General features: G+C 31.5%; 2 protein-coding genes across 6 annotated transcripts; one reads left to right on the top strand and one right to left on the bottom strand.

The window, feature by feature from the left end:
• Positions 1 to 1,035: 1,035 nt before the first annotated feature.
• On the bottom strand, positions 1,036 to 7,987 carry LOC148621242 (uncharacterized). 5 transcript variants are annotated; one of them, XM_088575387.1, is made up of 7 exons: positions 7,950 to 7,987; positions 7,224 to 7,245; positions 5,483 to 5,796; positions 4,807 to 4,872; positions 2,955 to 3,038; positions 2,383 to 2,511; positions 1,036 to 1,600 (listed from the first exon to the last, which is right to left on the bottom strand). In XM_088575387.1, the coding sequence occupies exons 3-7, from the start codon at positions 5,762 to 5,764 to the stop codon at positions 1,496 to 1,498; spliced, it is 666 nt and encodes a 221-aa protein (XP_088431513.1). In that variant the 5' UTR covers positions 5,765 to 5,796; positions 7,224 to 7,245; positions 7,950 to 7,987; the 3' UTR covers positions 1,036 to 1,495. The 5 variants fall into 5 exon arrangements, with proteins under 5 accessions (XP_088431513.1, XP_088431511.1, XP_088431512.1 ...); XM_088575385.1 differs by lacking the exon at positions 7,950 to 7,987 and adding an exon at positions 6,194 to 6,367 and having other exon boundaries at positions 7,224 to 7,257; XM_088575386.1 differs by lacking the exon at positions 7,950 to 7,987 and having other exon boundaries at positions 7,224 to 7,376.
• Positions 6,393 to 16,759, top strand: LOC148621241 (perlucin-like protein). The gene is made up of 5 exons (XM_088575390.1): positions 6,393 to 6,553; positions 10,000 to 10,116; positions 11,813 to 11,910; positions 13,028 to 13,118; positions 16,215 to 16,759. The coding sequence occupies exons 2-5, from the start codon at positions 10,077 to 10,079 to the stop codon at positions 16,430 to 16,432; spliced, it is 447 nt and encodes a 148-aa protein (XP_088431516.1). The 5' UTR covers positions 6,393 to 6,553; positions 10,000 to 10,076; the 3' UTR covers positions 16,433 to 16,759.
• Positions 16,760 to 19,710: the final 2,951 nt, after the last annotated feature.

The following is a 19,710-nucleotide window of genomic DNA, read 5'->3' as shown; positions in this document are numbered from 1 at the left end:
TTAGTTCAAATGTCATACAATGAAAATTTAACATAATTGGCACAAACAAATTAACCGGATAATATAAAATATGTTTTACAAATTTTAAATTTATTTGAAATAACAATACAAACCATTGAAGATGACAATACACAACAAAGAAAATAGAGTAACTAAATTCACACATACAAAATAATAGAAGCAAATGAGCAACTCGGACTCCACAAAAAATAGGAGCATGGACCAGGTGCAGTGGAAAGGTAAGCGTCCTCTGCTTTTCTAGAAACACCCGCCGAGATTATCGCAAAAAGTAAATTCCGGGGTAGACAAAAGAGGAAAGGAAAACTATGACGCGTTAAATCGGTTTTCATGGTGCAGATGGATACACCATAACGATCCACGAGTTCATGATGACGACCATAAAACCCCTGTAGAGATGACTTGTTAGAAGTCTGGCGCGATACAAAAAGTCGGTGTAGTTTCGGCAAGCTCTGGCATAACGTACGAGTTGTGATATGAAGACTGCATACGCAGGTGCTGAAGGTATGTTGCCACAGATAAAAGGAAATTTGACAATTCTGAATGAAAAGTCATCACGTTTGTCGTAAAGTTTGGTCAATAGTTCTCCTTTACCATCGATTTCTAAGTGTAGGTCAAGATATGAGGCTGACCTAACAGTGTCTGTAGCATCCTTTATCTCAAGTTTCTTTCAAGAAATAGTTATTTGCATCACACATTCATCTTGTAAGTGACGTGCTGCTTTCGTAATGTGAGATACCTTTTTGCCATTATATACTTAAACGAAAAGATTTGTACATTAAACAGAACGAGTACATTTCAAGAACAAAGTCGTCGAGATAGTATTCAAACCGAACACGCTTTTTATTTGCTAATGAGTGATCTGATATTTCAAAACTTAAGCGAGAACGGGGCAAAAAATGCCAGAGCAGTATTTTGCCTTATTTTATTATTTTTTTAAATATAAATTACAAATCATTTAATGTAAGATCTGCGTTTTTAATCCGAAAATGAAACTAAAGTCATTCAAATCAGAGAGTTTTGGAATGTCGATAATCTATCAAGGTTACTGTCGGGTTCAGGACAAATACACAAAAGTAATGTTTCTTTTCTTGTTTTTGTTTTTGTTTTGTTTTGTCGCTTTTCTTTACTGTTAATTAATGTATGTTTCTTGTTTTGAAAGTATTTTCGCAAGTTCTAAACGTAATTACATTAAAAAAATGTTTAAGAAAAATATGACAATATGTTTTATCGCGCATGAAGAAACTAAAACAAATAAGAGAAAATCTTCGAAAGTGATCAAATAATAAATACAATAATTGACTTAACATTAAAGTAGTGTTGTAAAAAGGAAATAATAGAAATACACAATTTTTAAATAAAATACAACATTAAATATGGCGTTTTGTCATCCAACAGATATTTCTAGGCGAATACTCAATACTTCATACCCAGATTATTGTGTGTCAACGCTTCTAGATTCCTTCAAAGCCTTTTGTTACTCTTCACTGTGTTTGTATTGTGGCCGATTATGTGATTGAGATGATGGTAGAGCGGCTACACCAACCAAGTGAGGTGTTTCGGTTAGAATGACAGTTGAACTCTAAAGATAAACATGAGCAGAAACTAAAACATCTAAAACATGCAAGTCTAAACGCAGAGTAGATGACGTCATATTTAAACATAACAAATCATAATGATAACAGATGACAACACATTGAAAGAGGTGCTGATTGAATACCGTTCGGTGTGTTCAATGCCGCGGGTGCATAATTTAGTGTGACTAATTTTGGCGGAAACTTATTGATTCACGTTTTTCTCAAGCCAAAGGTTGATATCTTGCACACCTTTTCGACATTTTGAAACATTCCTCTAAAATAAGCGATATTAGAACTTCCCGAAAATTGCCAACATACGGTCATACTTTCAGTGTACATGAATATAGGTAAATATGTCCTCTTAAATGAAAATAGGAAGTTTAAAGTAGTGCATGTTAGAGTATCAGTTTGTTTCTGTCCTTTTAATGAAAAATACCTTATAAACCTAACAACATCGTCTGTATACCTGGCCTTGATATTTTATGTGCAACAAGGTGGGTGTTTCTCGAAACGACGTTTACTTAAACGATGATCAGAGTTTCTTTTGTCGTCCGAGTTGTTCTTTTACTTTTGTGTCAATTGTGCGCGTGTTATATATATATTATTTCGTATTCTTTGTTGCTTGTGCCTATATTGTGGTCAAGTTGTAATATCCCTGGATCGTTTTTAATGTTACCGTACAATCCCTTTTCCTTGATTTCCCCTCAATCATACAGCGGCAAATAAATATATACAGATGAAATAGCAAAGAAACGAGTGTCCTATTGTTATATATATATGAACTGACCTTCATATCACCAGACGTTGAATAACAGAAACGGATAGAGACAGCGACAATTGCAATAACAATCTCAACAAAACTAGTTGTAACAATCAGGATAGAAAATACTAAACCGCTACCATCATAACTCGGACGCTAAATGAATGAGGGTTAAAATACTATTGTTACATTTACATACATTTTTTTTGTGTGAATCACATGCAAAATATGATAGTTAAGTACGTTATTTTTATTATTTTTGTCATGTTGTACAGATATTTTGAAAAAAATATGTGATGTTAAAAATCTTAGACTATGGCGTGGTATTGCGTAAAAAATTGACTTTTGCTCTAGAAATAGAAAATTAAATATTGTTTCTCTTTAATACAATACTTATCATTCATTAAATAGTCAGTATTTATACCTTGAAATATACATGAAATTTCTAGTCTATTATCTGGTATTTCCATCGGTAATTACTTGTTGATTTTATCATATACTAAGTATGTCATTTTGGTACAATTTGCCAATGCCATGTTTTCCTTAATTCACAATAAAATTAATAGTTAATATCTACATGAAGACGTAATTGTACCTACAGTTATGCATCCTGCAACACCTAGACCGCATACGATAGGCGCAACGACCAAGCTGACAAAACACATCACCATATAAGCTTTTTTCTACAAAAGAAAGGCTACATATTAATCGGTTGGAACCTTTTTTACCTATATTTCAAGATTATGATCGACAGTTCTGTAGCACAGAGAGTTGAAATGAAGTATCAATGGTTTGCCTTAAAAGGTCATTATCTTAAATAATAAACAAGAACTTATTTCAGCGTTTATTTAAACTAAAATAGATACAACCGTGAAACTATGAAAGTATTTTATAACGACATTTTTTCCTTACGAATAGCATTAGGGGATCGATATTCCATAAAACATTTTGTGAACATGTCTAGGGAATAGTCTACAATTTACTACTGGCCGATAAGGAGGTTACATAAAGTACAATTTCCTGTTCAATTGCAGACGTACCATAATTTGTCTTTAAAATATTGTGCTTTCACTAAATTTTCAACATTTCTATTTATGACGCTTCATGTTAAATTTTATCTTTGTAAATATAAAACAAATCTGAAGTAATCTATTAGTTTGTGTCCTTAATATTAACCAGTAAGATAGACCTTAGTTTGAAATAGGTATAAAAAATAAAATGAATAAACGAACAAAATGAAATCAAAACTCCGTATTAACTTGAAAAAAAAAACAAATATTCTCTAGGGAATGAAATTTCTAACCGATGGACCATATGTTTAAATATGATATTAAAAACCATTGATTGAATGAATACAGGTTCCCAAAACAACCCAATATTTTGACCGTTTTGTAATTGTTTTAATACGTTGCATGTTGGATTAAGCATTTTTAAATAGTTTTCTGCAAAAAGATCATGTATAATAATTTATAAATCACATTATACATAAATAGTTTACTCGTTCTTGAAAATTTATAAAGAACAAAACAAGAAGACAAGTTCAAAATTGATGTTAAAACTACGCATGTATCATCATGGAAGCAATGTTTTTAATCGATCTTTTGTACCGTAGCGTTAAAAAAGGTACTTAAAGGGAAAGACCACCTTTGCATTAAGTTGGGCTCTTATGACAAATCATACCCACGTAAACAAAAATAAATAACCTGTAATGCAAAATGCGCTTTTATAAAATGCTCAAGTTTATTGAAAGTTCGTAATCCTTGAAATATAACAGGATAGCCATCTTGCAGAACTCTCCTATTTGAAGGAAGATCATAGCCAGATTTTTACCGATAGCTTCCGATTGGCTCGTGACGTCACTAAGTCGGTTTGGTACTGATACAAGTACTGCAAATAATATGTAAACAAAGAATATTCCGTAAATATTTCTACGATTATGTTTATCTAATCCCCAAAACACGATGACTTGTCAAGATTACGAATGCACGAATGATAGAAAAGAAATGTTCTAAAAGTTTTTCACCAACAACACGAACATTCTTCGGATGTAGCCATACGATTTTCCTTACATATACTAGTCATCTGGCTGCAAATCCCGTTGTTCGCCGATGATGTCTGACATTCTCTTCTTCTATTTATTTTGGGTGGAAATTATAGGGGAAAAGTCCCAAATTTGCGATTTCTTCGGCCATCGTAATCAATTACCTATTTACTTTCACTTTACAAACCGACTTTGTGACATCACAGTTCAACTGGTCATGGTGGCGCCCATAGGCGCGGGAAATTCATATTTCCTTATTATAAATCTCGATTTATTAATTACGGAAATTGATTTGTTTCAATTTAATTTTGATGAATTTTTAACAGATTACTTTCGATATTTATGACGTTCACAACAATGTGGTCTTTCCCTTTAACAAATCTATTTATTTAGTTTTTACAATTACATACCAAACATTTCCAACTTTCTTGTTCTTTCTTTTGCATACGCAATGGTAAATGCCCATTTACAAGAAACTGTTATAAAAAAGAAGTATTTTTTTTTTGCATAGCATATTATATCATGTAAGTGTCAAGTTCGTTATATACTCTCTTTTTGATGTGTTGATTAATCGATCAATACTTAAACAAAAAAACAATTGATTTATATGTTTTAAAGATTTTCAAACAAACTGACACAATATTTCATACATTTCACATGATTCATGTTTATTGTTTAAATCAGACTGCAAGATTTCTTAATTCTTCCGATTTTCATTTAAATTCATTTTTTTAATGATGTTCGCTGGTCTATGCAAGAATAGCATGGATTTCACAGGGTTGTGAAATCTTTTAAAATCGTTCATGCAAGAACGATACAAGGAGATAACATAGATGGGTCTGTGTTCTCGTTTTTGAGATATAAGCATTTGATATTTTAGCGGGAAAAGGATTATTCTAGATTTCCCAAAGATTTTGTCTTGGTAGGTTTTATCTATTTAAATCACTGAAGATTAAACAAGGATTTCATAAAAAAGAAAATGACAAAATATGTTAATGTTTTGAAATGTATAAATCAAGAGGAATCCGAACTCCTGACATAAATGGCTGAACAGGACCAGCAAAAGTTCTTAAATAATACTCTTACCCATCCAGATAGAACCAAACACGATATATCAAACATTAATAAGGATCGTATCAGTGCAAGAGAGTAGGTACAACACCTGTTGTCGGATTCATAATTACAATCTCTATTATTATCACATGTTTGAGGGTTTTTTAATATGTCTGCAATAATTCCAGAAAAACTCATAATTCCACAAAGGGTGCCGAAGATAATTTGGATACCACCAAGGTTCTTAAACGTTCCGATTCTATGTTCCAAATATTCTCTTTGATCTTTGTCAAATGACAAAGTTTTTGTGCTCATCTCTAGGAGTCAAAGTATAGTCTTCATCAAATCTACAACAATCAAATTGAATACCAGTATTGTATATATTAGAAATATTAACACTTTTTAGCATATCAATAAAAATGAATTCCTTTTATTTGAAATTATTTTTTTATATATAACATACATTTACTTTACAATTTTATCGAGTGACTTTCATGTTGTTTACTACTTCTTCGACAAATTATGTTATGATTTGCTCGCCTCCTTTACAAAGCCAAAGTGGTGAGGAGACTCAGCTATTGAATGTTTATACAGTCATAAAGTCAGGACTTATTCTATATAAATAAATATATATACTAATATGAATAATACCTGTAATGTAGATACCATAATAGATTTACCTATGCAAAAAATCAAAAAGATAATTTAACAAATGATAACAAATAAAGAAGTTCGGATACTGACCTCTTTTTACTAGACAACGAAAACAATGACACCAATATTTTTCTTCATTGAAGTTTCCTTATTGCACATTACAGCATTACAGTCCTGGCTGTCACATGATCTCATACGAAAAGGCAAATGCATGGAAAAAGGACAGTTGATATCTTTATGTAGGTTGACTTTACAAAGAATGCACTAAATAGGATGAATATTTTAATCGTCAATAAGAAAGGACATTTATTCGATCATCAGTTGTACCATTGATTTATATTTTGAAAGCATACTATCCAGTTTGATAATTTGTGTACATGTATGAAATTACATGAACTAACTAATAAAATTTAAAAAGAAGGACTTCTGGAACGGGAAATGTATTTAAAGGTACGTTAACGTTGTAAAAACCACCGATTCAAAGCCGCTGACACATTTGATAATAGTAGTGTCCAAGAACAAACGGTTTACCACGTAAAGTACCGTATTAAGTGTCAGTCTTTGTAAGAATCAGGCAGTGGGTGTAACATGGTATGAAAAAAACATCTTTGTATAAAGTAATTTGACTTTTTTTGCAGCATCAGAATCAAGAAAAAAAGACAAGATATTCCAAATAATGTTAGCAAATTGAGTTATAATTTCATTGAAATGCATTGATAATGAACATTTCAAGGGCAGATAACTCTCATTTTTCTAACATTCTATTGAAAAATTTCTGAGCAAAGCCAGTGATGCATAGATCAAATGATGATCTTTTCAAGTAGCGAAAGTATCCTTGAGTGATATTACATTGTCATATTCGTGGGGTTTTGTCATGCATGTTTCTGATTTTTCCCATTGTGCCTCATTCCTACAAACACTTACACTTAATTATGGAATTTATATCTACGATGTGTAACCCATCGTTGACCCCAAGTTTATTATACGTCACCTTACCCCAAATTTCGCAACAAACTAAAAACAAAACAAAACAGAACAAAACATGCATTTATATACATATACACAAATATACTTTTTTTTTAAACAATTAGGATATATTCGATAAGTAACATTGATTTACCTTCACTGGGTATTTTTACATCCTGGTGAAAAAGAAATGTATACTTAGTACATAAACAGCATAGTTGAATTGTCAATTTAAATCTGTAGGTTCATTGACTTTCGATTTAACTGTATATTTTATTAAGATAAGATTGTAGCTAAGGTAAGGCAAAATCCACCTGTTTACACAATCGTGTAGATTATGACTTTACATTGCATGCTGTAAAGTGACAAAAAACACACGTAAGTGCATTCTACGTGTGACATGAAATTATAGTTCGATATTTAAGATTAAAATTTAAAACGCTATTCTTGTATATGTATTTTAAAATTATTTTCGAGCTTAAAGATATCCCTTCTATTTCGCTGCTACTTATATCCACGACATATACCCTGTCAAACATTTGTTCCACAGATTCTCTGCAATTTATTTTTGCTAAAACAAGGTGATGTTTTACAGAAATCCGGTGTCCATTGATATGATCCTGATGGTTTACTTTACTTTCCTTATAAATTCATAACATTGTTAATCACTGTTTATATGACTTAAATGATTATGAAATAGTATTTTAATGACTTCACAACTGACATCAAATAAAATATGTAATTTGAAAAAAAAACTAGATTCAGTTGAACGGAAGAAAAAATACGATATAAATTATATCAGGGAGTTAATACGTATATAAGAAATCACGATTGGGGGTACATTGTGTTTGAATGATTTTTTTTAATCTTTTATTCTTACCAGCATGAATACAACGATGTCGCTGACCAATCAAATGTTAAAACAACAAGGACGTATTGAAAAGATTACACAACTCTTATCTGTTTTAATAGAAATTTACATATGGATGATCGTTAGAGTTATGAAATATTGATGAATCTAAATAATAAAATAAGACAAATTTGCTTTAGCCTAATTCGTTTTCAAAAGTTCGGTTTTAGCCGAAAATCTTTTGAATATTGTATATACATTATCTAGAAGTACATGACTAAGACCATGCTGGTCCGGGTGTCAAAAGAATAGGCCTGAAGCAGCGCTAAGCTTGTCGTAAAAGGCGACTAAATAGTGCTCAGGAACCTAGCCAGGGGCTAGGCGCTCTGCCCACAGAGCAACTGGGTTGTGTGCCCCAGGTGGTGGAATGGGGTACCCCTGGCGTGTTGCATGCTGGGGTTGTCAGGCTATAATACAGAAAACCTGACCGCAAGCCATAGTGTTGCACCGTGTTGGGAAAGATGCCACGTTCTTCTCATGTTAAAGAACCCTACTGTGGTATTCGATAGGAATAGGAACCTTCGCGCTCCGTCACAGGAGGCTAAATTGCTCGATCTTACCCATCCCTCCGTTTTGGTAGTGGCAATCAAATGTTGTCGACCCTATAATCTTTGTGTCCCACCCCATTTCATCATCATTTCAACCAAAATTGTCTTTACATATTATAACTGGTTTGAATAGAGCATGGTAGTATTTTCATGTTTAAGTGAGCATTGATGACGCTAGTCTGTATGATGGTTTATCATAAGTTTATGGCTGTTTTTATCAAAGAATTCAAAAAATGTGTTGTATCATTAATAGTAGCGACGCAGAGGAGATGGGTATCACGTATACAAATAAGCGAAACAGACACGTTACTCCATTAATTATATATAGTAACATTTTAGATCCCCTGTACGTTCCTTTATGTTTGGTTCTAATGCTGCTGATGTTAGGTTGAAACAGGTATACACATTTCAAAATACCTAAAACGCTGAGGCTTCATTCCTTGCATTGCACATTGTAGAACCTCTCCATGATTGATATTGCAAAGCTTCTTTGATAGGTTTGGTTTACATGTATGAAAATGTAGCATTTATACACTATATTCTTTAATAACGAGTAACGATCAATTTGCAATGTAGAAGAAAACATTTTGATATAAAAAAAATACCTATGCAGAGTTTGTTTTGTAAGAGTATAACTATTACAGCGTTGGCAAATTACAGACATTTTCAAGGATAAGAACATGTATGAATCAGTTTAGGAGATATAAAAATTAAGAAGACGAATATAGGATTTTTTAAGCATTCATCATTGTGTGTCAACTTTTCTATTTTGATACTGATAACAGAAAATTATTAGATAAAAGCAAAACTTGAATAGAAATAATGATATAAACCAAACAGACAAGCAAAATATCCCCCCCAAAAAAACAAAAAAAAACAAAACAAAAACAAAACAAAACAAAACAAACAAACAAACAAACAAACAGACAAACAAACAAACAAACAAAACAAAACAAAACAAAACAAAACAAAAAAAAAAAACCAAAACAAAACAAAAACAAAACAAAACAAAACAAAAAACAAAACAGAAAACAAAACAGAAAACAAAACAAAAAACAAAACCAAGTAAACCTCACTTTGAATATGCTTTACTATACTTTTTGTACAAATTATTTGCTTTTTTTTATAAAATATATACCTTATCCGTTTATATGCTCTTTGATATGACTTAAAGCTTGGTTCAAAAAATCTTAATTTTTCCTATAAACGAAAGTCTGTTTAAAAAATCCAAAATCATGTAAGACTCATGGTTTCTCGGATAAAATTCTTGATATAGTCATTCGAACAATATCATAAGAAACCAATGCAATAAATAGCAGAACGCTTTCATAAGCAGAATGATTCAATACACACCATACACAACATTTTGTTAAAAAAAATATTGATTAGGTTTGAATACTTTTCTTTAAAACAAAAACTTTGAATAAAAAGCAATTAGTTTTAAATTTCTAATTTTTTTATGATTCTTCCAGGCTTTTGTATTTATATGTCAAGACTTCGTGATGTTTAAACGCCCACTGCAATTAAGATAGTGATATGACATTGTGAAATGGATTGCCTTCGAATCTTGACACTTTTAAGCTCCATTTGTAAGTAAAAATATACACGTTTTATCAGACAATGTTGTGCACAATATCAGATTATCAATATGTTGCAGACATCTATACTGATTTACAAGTTAAGAATATGTTTATCTCCTTATAAGTGTTGTATAGAGTAATAATATACTTTAGATATACATCCTGTATAACTTCATGTATAATGGTTTAGTCGAACATTTTAAACAAAACAAAAGCAACATCTATTAAGAAATTATCATTGAAAAACATTTTATCACTTTCGTTGTAGAACTGATCGTAATTTAAATATAAATGTTTTTGCAAATTAAAATATTTGCGAATAAAGTGTTTAAAATTCACATATGCAGCAATAATGCACACAATCATTTTAATGGATCACGAAACACAAATACTTGTAAAACAAATTGACATCTATGCCATCTAAAGTAAGATAGATTTTGCATCGGAAGAGAGTTTTTTTTTTAACAAGCAGATGACACTTTTAACTGATGTTCTGGTATATATTCTCATTTTGATTAGAGTCAACGTGATTTGTTTGTTCTAAATGTTCTTTTTTATATTTTTCAATTTAATATGTGGTTTAAAGTGCATTTGACTTTATTTTTGCTTTATGTTAATTTCAGAATTACGGAACATCTTTTCCTCATTTTAATCATGGTCACTGTTCTAGCTTTTATTTGAACATTTGTTAAATAATTCGAGCATTTTTGACGCCTCAACCTCATTGATGCTTTTACTTTTCTACATATTTACCCTGAAACAGAAATAACAACAACTTCTGAAATAATAATTATTGGTATCACTGAACACCTGATAATTAAAACGCATAATTGCAATAATTTTTGCGTTTTATGGACTAGATAATGAACTCTTGTGTTTTTTATGCATACATTATAGTTTGGTAGATATTTTTGTGCATATTTTAGAAAAATGAATCTGCCTACTTTGCAAAAAAAGTGCAGCGTTGTCATGGAAATGATGGTCTAAAAGTAAGCAACGAGGTATTAATGAGTATTCGATTTCACCTTATAGTATATGCTACAGGTCCATCCTTATCAGATCATTCTTTATGGTAACTGCAATGCATTAAGGGCATTTATAGGGACTTAAATGGTATCAGTTGAAAATTAGAGTCGAGTCTTAAATCATATATCCATTGCTCATTCATAAACCTCCTTGAAAGCTTATTATATATATGCTCCTCTGAAGTAAATTTTGGCAAACAAGCAGCGTTATATTCAACTTATACCAGGATTTAAAACTATGTCTGTGCAAAAGATCCCTCCAAGGGTGTGCTTGTCTATATTGTCGAAAGGTCACCTCCGATTTGATGAATTTTCAATTGATGTTTAGTAGGAAGATAAAGTTTCTTGACTTTATGAACGTACTTTTAGATAAAATCTCACAACAATAAACTCATTCAAAAGCTTGAAAGCTGAATTTTCATTAGCATCTAACATTTTCTAATATATTTATCAACTTGATTAAAATCTTGGTTTTGTCGGAATTTCGGCAATTATTCATTCTTTATTTATCCCTGAGGTAGCGCTGAACTTTTCGTTCAGAAAATGTCAGAAATGTGCTTTTTATATATTAAAAATGTATCCGCAAACAGTTCTACACTAATCCTTCCAAGGCAAAAGCGGGTAATGCAGACAAATGCATGGTCTTTGAGGAATACTGTATGTTTATACTTTCTCTACAGGTTGGTGTGTTTGCGTTGACTGTCCAGCCGGATGGACTGTGGGATTTGACTCTTGCTACTTCTTTCATGAAGTATCGTTGACCTGGTGGGAAGCCTCTGTATGTAACAATAATGAAACTGAACATGTTGTTAGCACGTTAGATATATTATTTAGACAAATTTCGTTAAATCAAGCTGCAATAAATAGTATAGAATTAATTTTAAAATTAAGACCTATTTGAAAATTGCTTAAAAAAACTAAATATGTATTTTGCAGCATCTTAAAAAAATATTTTTTGTTAACGTAGATGGTAATAATAATATCATGATCGGATTATTGGGCAAAGTGTCCTTTTATATAATTTAAACGATACCTGCCTCTATTTATTAAATTATCCTTATCATGTTTGATTCTTTTGGAAGTATGTTATTTATGGAATCGTTTATCTGTACAAAGTTTGGTTTAGATTGTTAAGGTTAAATTCCACTTACACTTAGGTGATATCATTGTCTGTTAGACCTTTGGGATTTCACTGAAGACTTAATTTTTCCGATGATTTTTTTCGGAAGTAACTCTAAAGCATTAAAATTTGAATACCAGAAACGTAATTTGAATACCTTACTGATATGCGAATCTGTTAATGGTATTGTCCTTTATAGCGTTTCAACAAGTTTTCTCTTAGATTTTAAATTCTATTTTACAGATTCAAAAAGGCTTATTTTTTCATCTTCCCTCCTTTGCAAAACTACTGCTTTGTTCGATTTTCATAACACGACACAACCCATTTTAACACTGAAAAAATGCCATTTATTATGAAATGACGAAAACTAAATATCAAACGTACGTCAGCAAAAAGTACTATATATAACGATTCACAATAAGTCAAGAATAGCCTGAATTGTAAAGTATTGAAAGTAAATATCTAGCCCATGTTTAATTTCTGAGCTGAAAATCAAAGATAGTGGGGGAGAAAACCGTCCATAAAGAGTAAAAGCCTTTCTATTAAAGCATATAACAGTCGAAAATATCCATATGCTTGTGTTTTAAAACATAAACTCCGTGTGACGATGACATAAAAACGTTGCTACAAAACCTTACCACAATACGAAAAATACTGTCCCTTATAACAATTCAACAATGTTTTCAGAGTTTTTAACATTCCTTTTGCGACTTCTAAAAAGGTTACCTGTTCGTATGTATTCTTGCATAATGGTTTAATATTCGTTTAAATTTAGCATTACTGCATGTCATTAAATTCACATTTGGCAAGGTTAGAGTCTTCACAAGAAAAGAATGAGCTTGCAAAGCAATTAATCCATCATTCAGGTAAGTCGTTCAAATGTTTTGGATTAATTTGACACTAATACGTACATGAATAAATGTCATGTGAAGTTCCTGTTTATTATTATAGTATTATTATAATGTTGTGTAAACAGGAAGACTGAACCCATACAAAAAGAATGGGAAGCAGTGTCGTCATTAACTTGTGGGGGAAAATGTGACACAGTATTTTTTTCAATTTTTTAAATATCTTTTTTACAAAATTGCAGGTTAGCCAAAAATGTAAAAGCAAAATTTTTGCTATAGCCGGACTCACCCAATTAAATATTGTCCTTTTTATTTTTGTTTTTTTTTTCGTTTTTTTTTTTTGCTGTGTTAATAACCGGTGATTTTAAGCGCTCAAGCGATCAAGTTTGAAAATCATACCTGTTTGAGATAACAGCAGCCTAAAAGGGCTTGTTTTATATAAATATAGTGACGGTGGCCCAAAATGTACGGAAAGTAATCACTAGCTGACCGTCTGAAGCCTCGGTGTATTTACAGTATTTGAGTAAACGCAGAGTAGCTAAAGTACTTTCGGGGAAAATTCCGATAAAAAGGGGATTAAAATTACAGGTCCCTTAAAACCTAGCCTATTTCCTTGCGGCTGTTTAATATGTCAATTAGATTATTTACTTCATATACATTTAGAATTGAAAGAGTAGGCGTAAAAAATGACACTTAAGAACACGTAGGCGAACTTAAAACAAAACGAAATATTCCGTTATTTAACACCACCGGATCTATACAACCAATATCCATATCACAATAGAAGCGGCTGTCTTGCGGTTTCAGAAAAATCCTCTGCCTACATTCATTTACAAACCTGAAGAAAGAGTACGTCTGTATGGCTTATTACACTGAATTTGTTACTTTCATGTATTTCATTGCTTTACGATCGTCCTTTCGTCGTATTTTGCTAAGTGCATAGGTGATCAATTTCGAATATCGGACCTCGATTCGGTATAATTACAATATATGCATAACCGGCAATATAAAGGTATGTTAAAATAAATGTTTTAAAAGGAGACTATAGAACTATAGACATAGTTTGTTCTGCATCTTTTCTTTTCTTTTCTTTTTTTTTCTTTTTGTTTTATCTCAAATTTGACAACTCTGGTCATCTCAATATTAAGATTAATGATAACAAAGACGACTTTCTAGTTTAATATTATAAATTGTCCTTACCTGTTCACAATATTCCTTCAACTCCTGCATATGGTGTTTATATTTCACAATTGATTCGCTACGTTAGAGCAGGTACTAACTTATCTGATTTCTGTGAACGCCATAAATATCTGTGTAACAGACACCTAAATCGGAGGAATAAGGAATTGCTCAATGTCTCTTACCAAAATTCTTTTTTTAGATATCAGTTCTTTGTAAGAAATACTCAGTTTTGTTTTCTAAAATGATGAGTATTGATTGTTTTTGGTTGTAATTTGTTCTTTGTGCTGATGTGACCATTGATTTTCCGATTATGACGCAAAAGCATGCAAATGCCATTTAATCACCACTGGTATACAGTGTTCACGTCGCAATGGAAGAGGCTAGTTTAACTCACCATTTCGTTTGAGAAGCATGTACAAAGTTAGGACCATTGCGGTACCAGCCGTCTCGGTGGTGGAATATTTTTTTTGCAGATTTCTATTGGACATGACTGGATAATGGATCGGATTAGTGCTCGGTAATTTTGATGTTTTCCTTCACCAAGCATATAAAAGTTTTAAATATGTCAATGAGTGTCAATGGTACAATAGTTTTCAAGGATCCAGGATAAAAAAAAAATGTTTACTATATATGACAACGTGTCATACTTTTCCTTTCCTCGTTCGTCTACCTCAGACTTGACTTTTTATGGGCAACTCGGCGGATGTTTCTCGAAAAGCAGAGGACGCTTACCCTTCCGGTGCTCCTGGTCCATGCTCCCAGTTTTCAGTGGAATCGGAGTTGCTCATTTGCCTTCGTTACTTTGTATGTATAATTTAATTACTTTACGATCTTTTTTGTGTTTGTCTGTTTTCCATGTCTTGTCTTTGTCTTTGGATTGCATTCTTTTGATTACCGCTATAACCTTGGTTTCTTTGATTATTCTTCCACGTCTGGTCTTTGTCCCTGGATTACATTGTTTTGATTACCGCTATAACATTGGTTCCCTTGATTATTCTTTTTATTAGTGGTCTTTAAAAGTCACAGCAATCTTCATATCTAGATAAGCAATTTTAACTGAAAACCACGTCTACCATGAAAAAAAAAATGGGGAAATAACTAACACATTAAATCAGAGGAATTTTCAACAAGTGTGTGTGTGTGTGTGTGTGTGTGTGTGTGTGTGTGGGTGTGTGATATCTTACATTCTAAATGCACTTATAAAGTTGTTACTGTGTGAACTGGTATGTCGTACATATCTTGTTCATCTTCTATCTTAGTTTTATACAATGTGCATGAATGTATTTACGAGTATAATCTAATTTAACACTGGTTTCCTAAAATTAGTTTTTTAAATATGTTTTTTTTCATTTAAGCATCGACCCTGTGGTTATTAGATATAATAATACAAATCATTTTAAAACTGCAAATTTCGATATGTTGTAAACGATTTCAAGGAGTAACCACGCATCGGTAGATTGTAAAAAAAGAAAATAGTTTTCATATAATTTTCGTTTGTTGACGTCTTTGTAATTCTTACACTTTATAATTTAGTACAAATTACATTTATGCATAGCCACACTATCTGAGGTTTAGAATTTATATTTAAACGGTCACAAATCAACGCTATTGTATACTACTATGGTCAAAATCCCTTAAATAATTATGCTAAATATATAAACAACCTATGACTTATTCAAATGAAACATACTTAACATTCAAATTAGTATGTGTAAAAATTACAGTATAGGTTTAAAAACACTATTTGGAAACGCGATTCAAGGTGTTTGGTTTACTTTATATTTTCAATGCATGATACTATATAATTGTCATCTGGGGTGCGAGAGATATTAGTACAATACTCCACACAGTCTGAGGTTTTATTCGGTATGGATAGAGAGCAAAAACAAGTTGACTTGTTCAATATGAAATTGATTTATTGTGTTACTGTAGGAAGCTTCTGGTTAAACGGTGTTGATGATGTAAATGAAGGTGATTGGAGATGGGCATCTAACTTTAATGAAAGAATAGATAAAACATTTTGGTATCCCGGGGAACCAAATAATGCACTAAACGAAGATTGTATGTACACTGATAGATCACTTCATGGATTATGGAATGATGCATCTTGTTCTATTCGCTTCTACAGCATTTGTGAAAAGGATGTGTAATTTATTTTTTTAAATAAAAATGGCGAATATGATCAACAATATTGTATTGCGTACGTGCGTATCTAAATGGACAACTGAATGTTCCTTTTTGTGCATCCTATTTGTAATATTAATGTTGAAGTTTCCTCAACATGTACATGTACTCGAGTGACACTTCATTCATAGTTTAGCTGTTTGGTATATGTATAACGTAATTGCTAACATTTCTAGGAATTGTTTTTTTTATCAGATATTAACTCTATTTGGATATGTTTTGCCATTATGGTACTGTTGTAATAATTTGTTTAGTAGTTACTGTTAATACTTCAAATACACGTAAACAGGTAAGCACGTGTCTTTTTTTCATTTCATCTCATCTATTTCCTGATTAGTAATGATCTTATTTGAGTCGCATTATATCACAATACGTTAGTTTCAAAAGGATTTTCGCGTTATATTCGAACTTTTCTCTTTTAAAGCTTGAGTCCGTCGGTCTTCCTTGTCGTTGAATAACCACTTTCGCTGTGCGCTGTGCGCGGATAAAGGTCAACAGAAGTCACATGGATACGAACTTATCTTGGTCGATTTTTGTCTTGCAAGACAATAAATATATAGACACCTATTTCATGTATTTAAAGCATTTTATTTGTGGATATCAAATGAAATTGTACAAGAAAAGTACAATTTAGTAAGAATAATTCAAAGAAATTAATTTAAAAAAATATGAAAATGACAGCTAATGCAGCTTTAACAGAAGCATAAAGAAGCGAAATTCAGAAGATGGTATACAATTAGGGTCTGATTTTTCATTGTTTGGCCATCTATAAACATTGACTGCGCTTAATATAGAATCTGTGAATGTTGCATGTTCGCATCAATAATTTGCCTTCATGGGAAATGCAATTTATTTTTAATCTATTTTGTAGGTTTACATTTAATCATTTATAGGTGGTTGTGATTAGTTAATGAAGTACTGATTGTACTGAATTCTCGTGCTAAAGGTGTGGTTAACAAAACAAAATACGCTTGGTCTACAATGCGTAACGATGTATTATTTAGTTGTAAATATATAATGATATTAGGGTATTTTGTTGCTGAAAAAAAAATTAAATTTCTTTCTATTTAATTGTTTGATTTTACCGTCAATATAAAAGAAAAGTTAAAGGAAAAGAAGAGGGGTTATACATGAACTGGACATTGTTTAAACATTCCTTCTTTAAAATCAATAATTGACGGGCAATTGTTTGTGTACTATGCAAAAGTACACGCATTTCACTTTTATCACTATTTATCGATTTATTTTCGTTTTTTAAAGCAGACTAATGACTTTTGTATTGCAGCACGAAACCAAATAAGTAAAGAATAACTATAATTTAAATTGTGTATGTGTCATTAGACATGTAAATATTTTTAACGTGATATCAACAAATTTGCTATTTTTGATCACCATCGATCGTTATACAAGATAAAACGGGAAAATCAATTTTGCATATATAATAAGCGATATATGACATATATTACATGTTTAAGACAATAAAACAGGACAGGACCAAAGATTCACTTAAAGTGCAAATATTTTTTTTTATCATTATAATGTTTTACAAAAACCGTTAAATATTCCTTTTTGTTTCAGAAGTTTAAATATTTTCATAATTATTATTTTTTTTTATTTTAATTGTTTTTACAATAAGTAGGGCCATATACTGGTATACGTCCGAGGGGAAAATATGGACACAGACTAATATTGCCAAAAGAGCACATTTGGACATATATTTGTTTTGTCCACTCACCGGCAGTATTTATCAATAATGATCTCCACATCAGCATTTGTTATTTTTGTTTCATTTAACAGTATGAAGCAGACATTACCATACTTGGCATTTTGAAATACATAAGTGAATACCACATTACCATACGATGCAAACACAAGAAAAGCTTATTCTATCTTGTTTCTTGAGTGAATAACTGCATATAAAAGTCATGCAAAGCATCAAATTTCTGCAACAAAAATATAATATGTTAAATTCAATTTAGTGGCGTAGGAGTGAAATTGGGATATTGGAAACCTTCTGCGTAAGGGAGGTAGGACGAACGGACACCTCTATCACTATAAACCCCCACTGTAATTTAGGGGGTAAATACCGAATATTTTGGACTATAGGTCGTTTTTTTATTGCAGCTAGTAGTCAACCTCAACTTATCGTCCACTTCGACTTATAAAAGGATTCTTCAAGAAAAATGTTTATCTACAAAGCATTTCGTAGTGTATTTATCAGGTTTACAGACACGGTTTATTAAATATGGATCTATTTTAATCAAGTTAAAGTCCCATTTTCCAGAAACTAAAGTTTTAAGTTCCCAAACTCTAAAAAAGCTGCATAGATGTGATAGATAACATGTATTTGATAAAATGATTCCTATGATAGCGAAATATAGATATAAATACAACAAAAATGGCATAGGATAGGCCTCTGTAAATTAAGAAAACAATGTTCTGCTTGAACAAATAAAAAGTAACCCTATTTCGATCATTTGTCCAGGTGAGCAACTAAGACCTCCTACTTGTAGATACATAAATGAAAATAATACTTGCACTTTTCAAATGCCACTAAATTGCTCCTTATCAAATTTACGTATTTAGTGACATGTAGCACCAATCTGTGGAGAATTGTTGGCTCTTTTTGAATGCATGTTTATAAATATGTGTGCCTGATAGTGCATCTTTTATATAAGTCAGAATTATTTGAATGCCTTAGCCAACCGTTCTTCCTTGTGAAACTATATAAGACTTACACTTTTTGTTTTAAGTAAAATAAGGCACATGCCTCTTTGTTGTTCTGTGTGAAGAATGAACTTCTTCAAGCAAACAGGCAACAAAACAATAAATTTCCCACAAAAAGAATCATGTGTATTAACCGCAGTAAATGTAATATATGTGCATAAAGAGTTAAATAGCTGTCTTTGTAAGAATCATGCAAAATCTGAAAAATGTGATACACCCCAAAAAAGGCTACATATTTTTACTTTTGTAATTAAGTTGTTTTATGGATCTATACTATGAAATGAGTAATTATTCATTCAAATCTGCCTGCTCTTAGTAGATAATCAAAATTGAAAATCCAGTAGATTCTTTTGTATTTGAGCGTCATTTACAGAGGTATCTCCCTTAATTTTGAAATCTACAGTGCATTCTATATAATTTTTTATTTCCTAAGAGCATGGGTGATATGAAAAACCACATGTTATTTTTCGTTTACTGTGACATTTCAAACAGAATATCAAAAATTAAAATATGTAGG

This window comes from Perna viridis, chromosome 3 (genome assembly GCF_037379345.1).
Source record: "Perna viridis isolate PV_CMFRI_1.1 ecotype Kerala chromosome 3, ASM3737934v1, whole genome shotgun sequence".
Classification (NCBI taxonomy): Eukaryota; Metazoa; Mollusca; class Bivalvia; order Mytilida; family Mytilidae; genus Perna; species Perna viridis.
The sequence above is the reverse complement of the archived record's forward strand: the minus strand, read 5'-3'. Positions and strand labels throughout refer to the sequence as shown.

Excerpts from the sequence above, each read along its gene's own strand:
- LOC148621242 (XM_088575387.1), bottom strand. The coding sequence starts at position 5,764 with ATGAGCACAAAAACTTTGTCATTTGACAAAGATCAAAGAGAATATTTG. Across the intron at positions 4,873-5,482 it reads GTTTGGTTCTATCTGGATGG|TTTCTTGTAAATGGGCATTT; the intron begins GTAAGAGTATTA and ends TTTTTATAACAG. Across the intron at positions 3,039-4,806 it reads AAGAAAGTTGGAAATGTTTG|AAAAAAGCTTATATGGTGAT; the intron begins GTATGTAATTGT and ends TTTCTTTTGTAG.
- LOC148621241 (XM_088575390.1), top strand. The coding sequence starts at position 10,077 with ATGGATTGCCTTCGAATCTTGACACTTTTAAGCTCCATTT. Across the intron at positions 10,117-11,812 it reads GACACTTTTAAGCTCCATTT|GTTGGTGTGTTTGCGTTGAC; the intron begins GTAAGTAAAAAT and ends CTTTCTCTACAG. Across the intron at positions 11,911-13,027 it reads TGACCTGGTGGGAAGCCTCT|CATTACTGCATGTCATTAAA; the intron begins GTATGTAACAAT and ends GTTTAAATTTAG.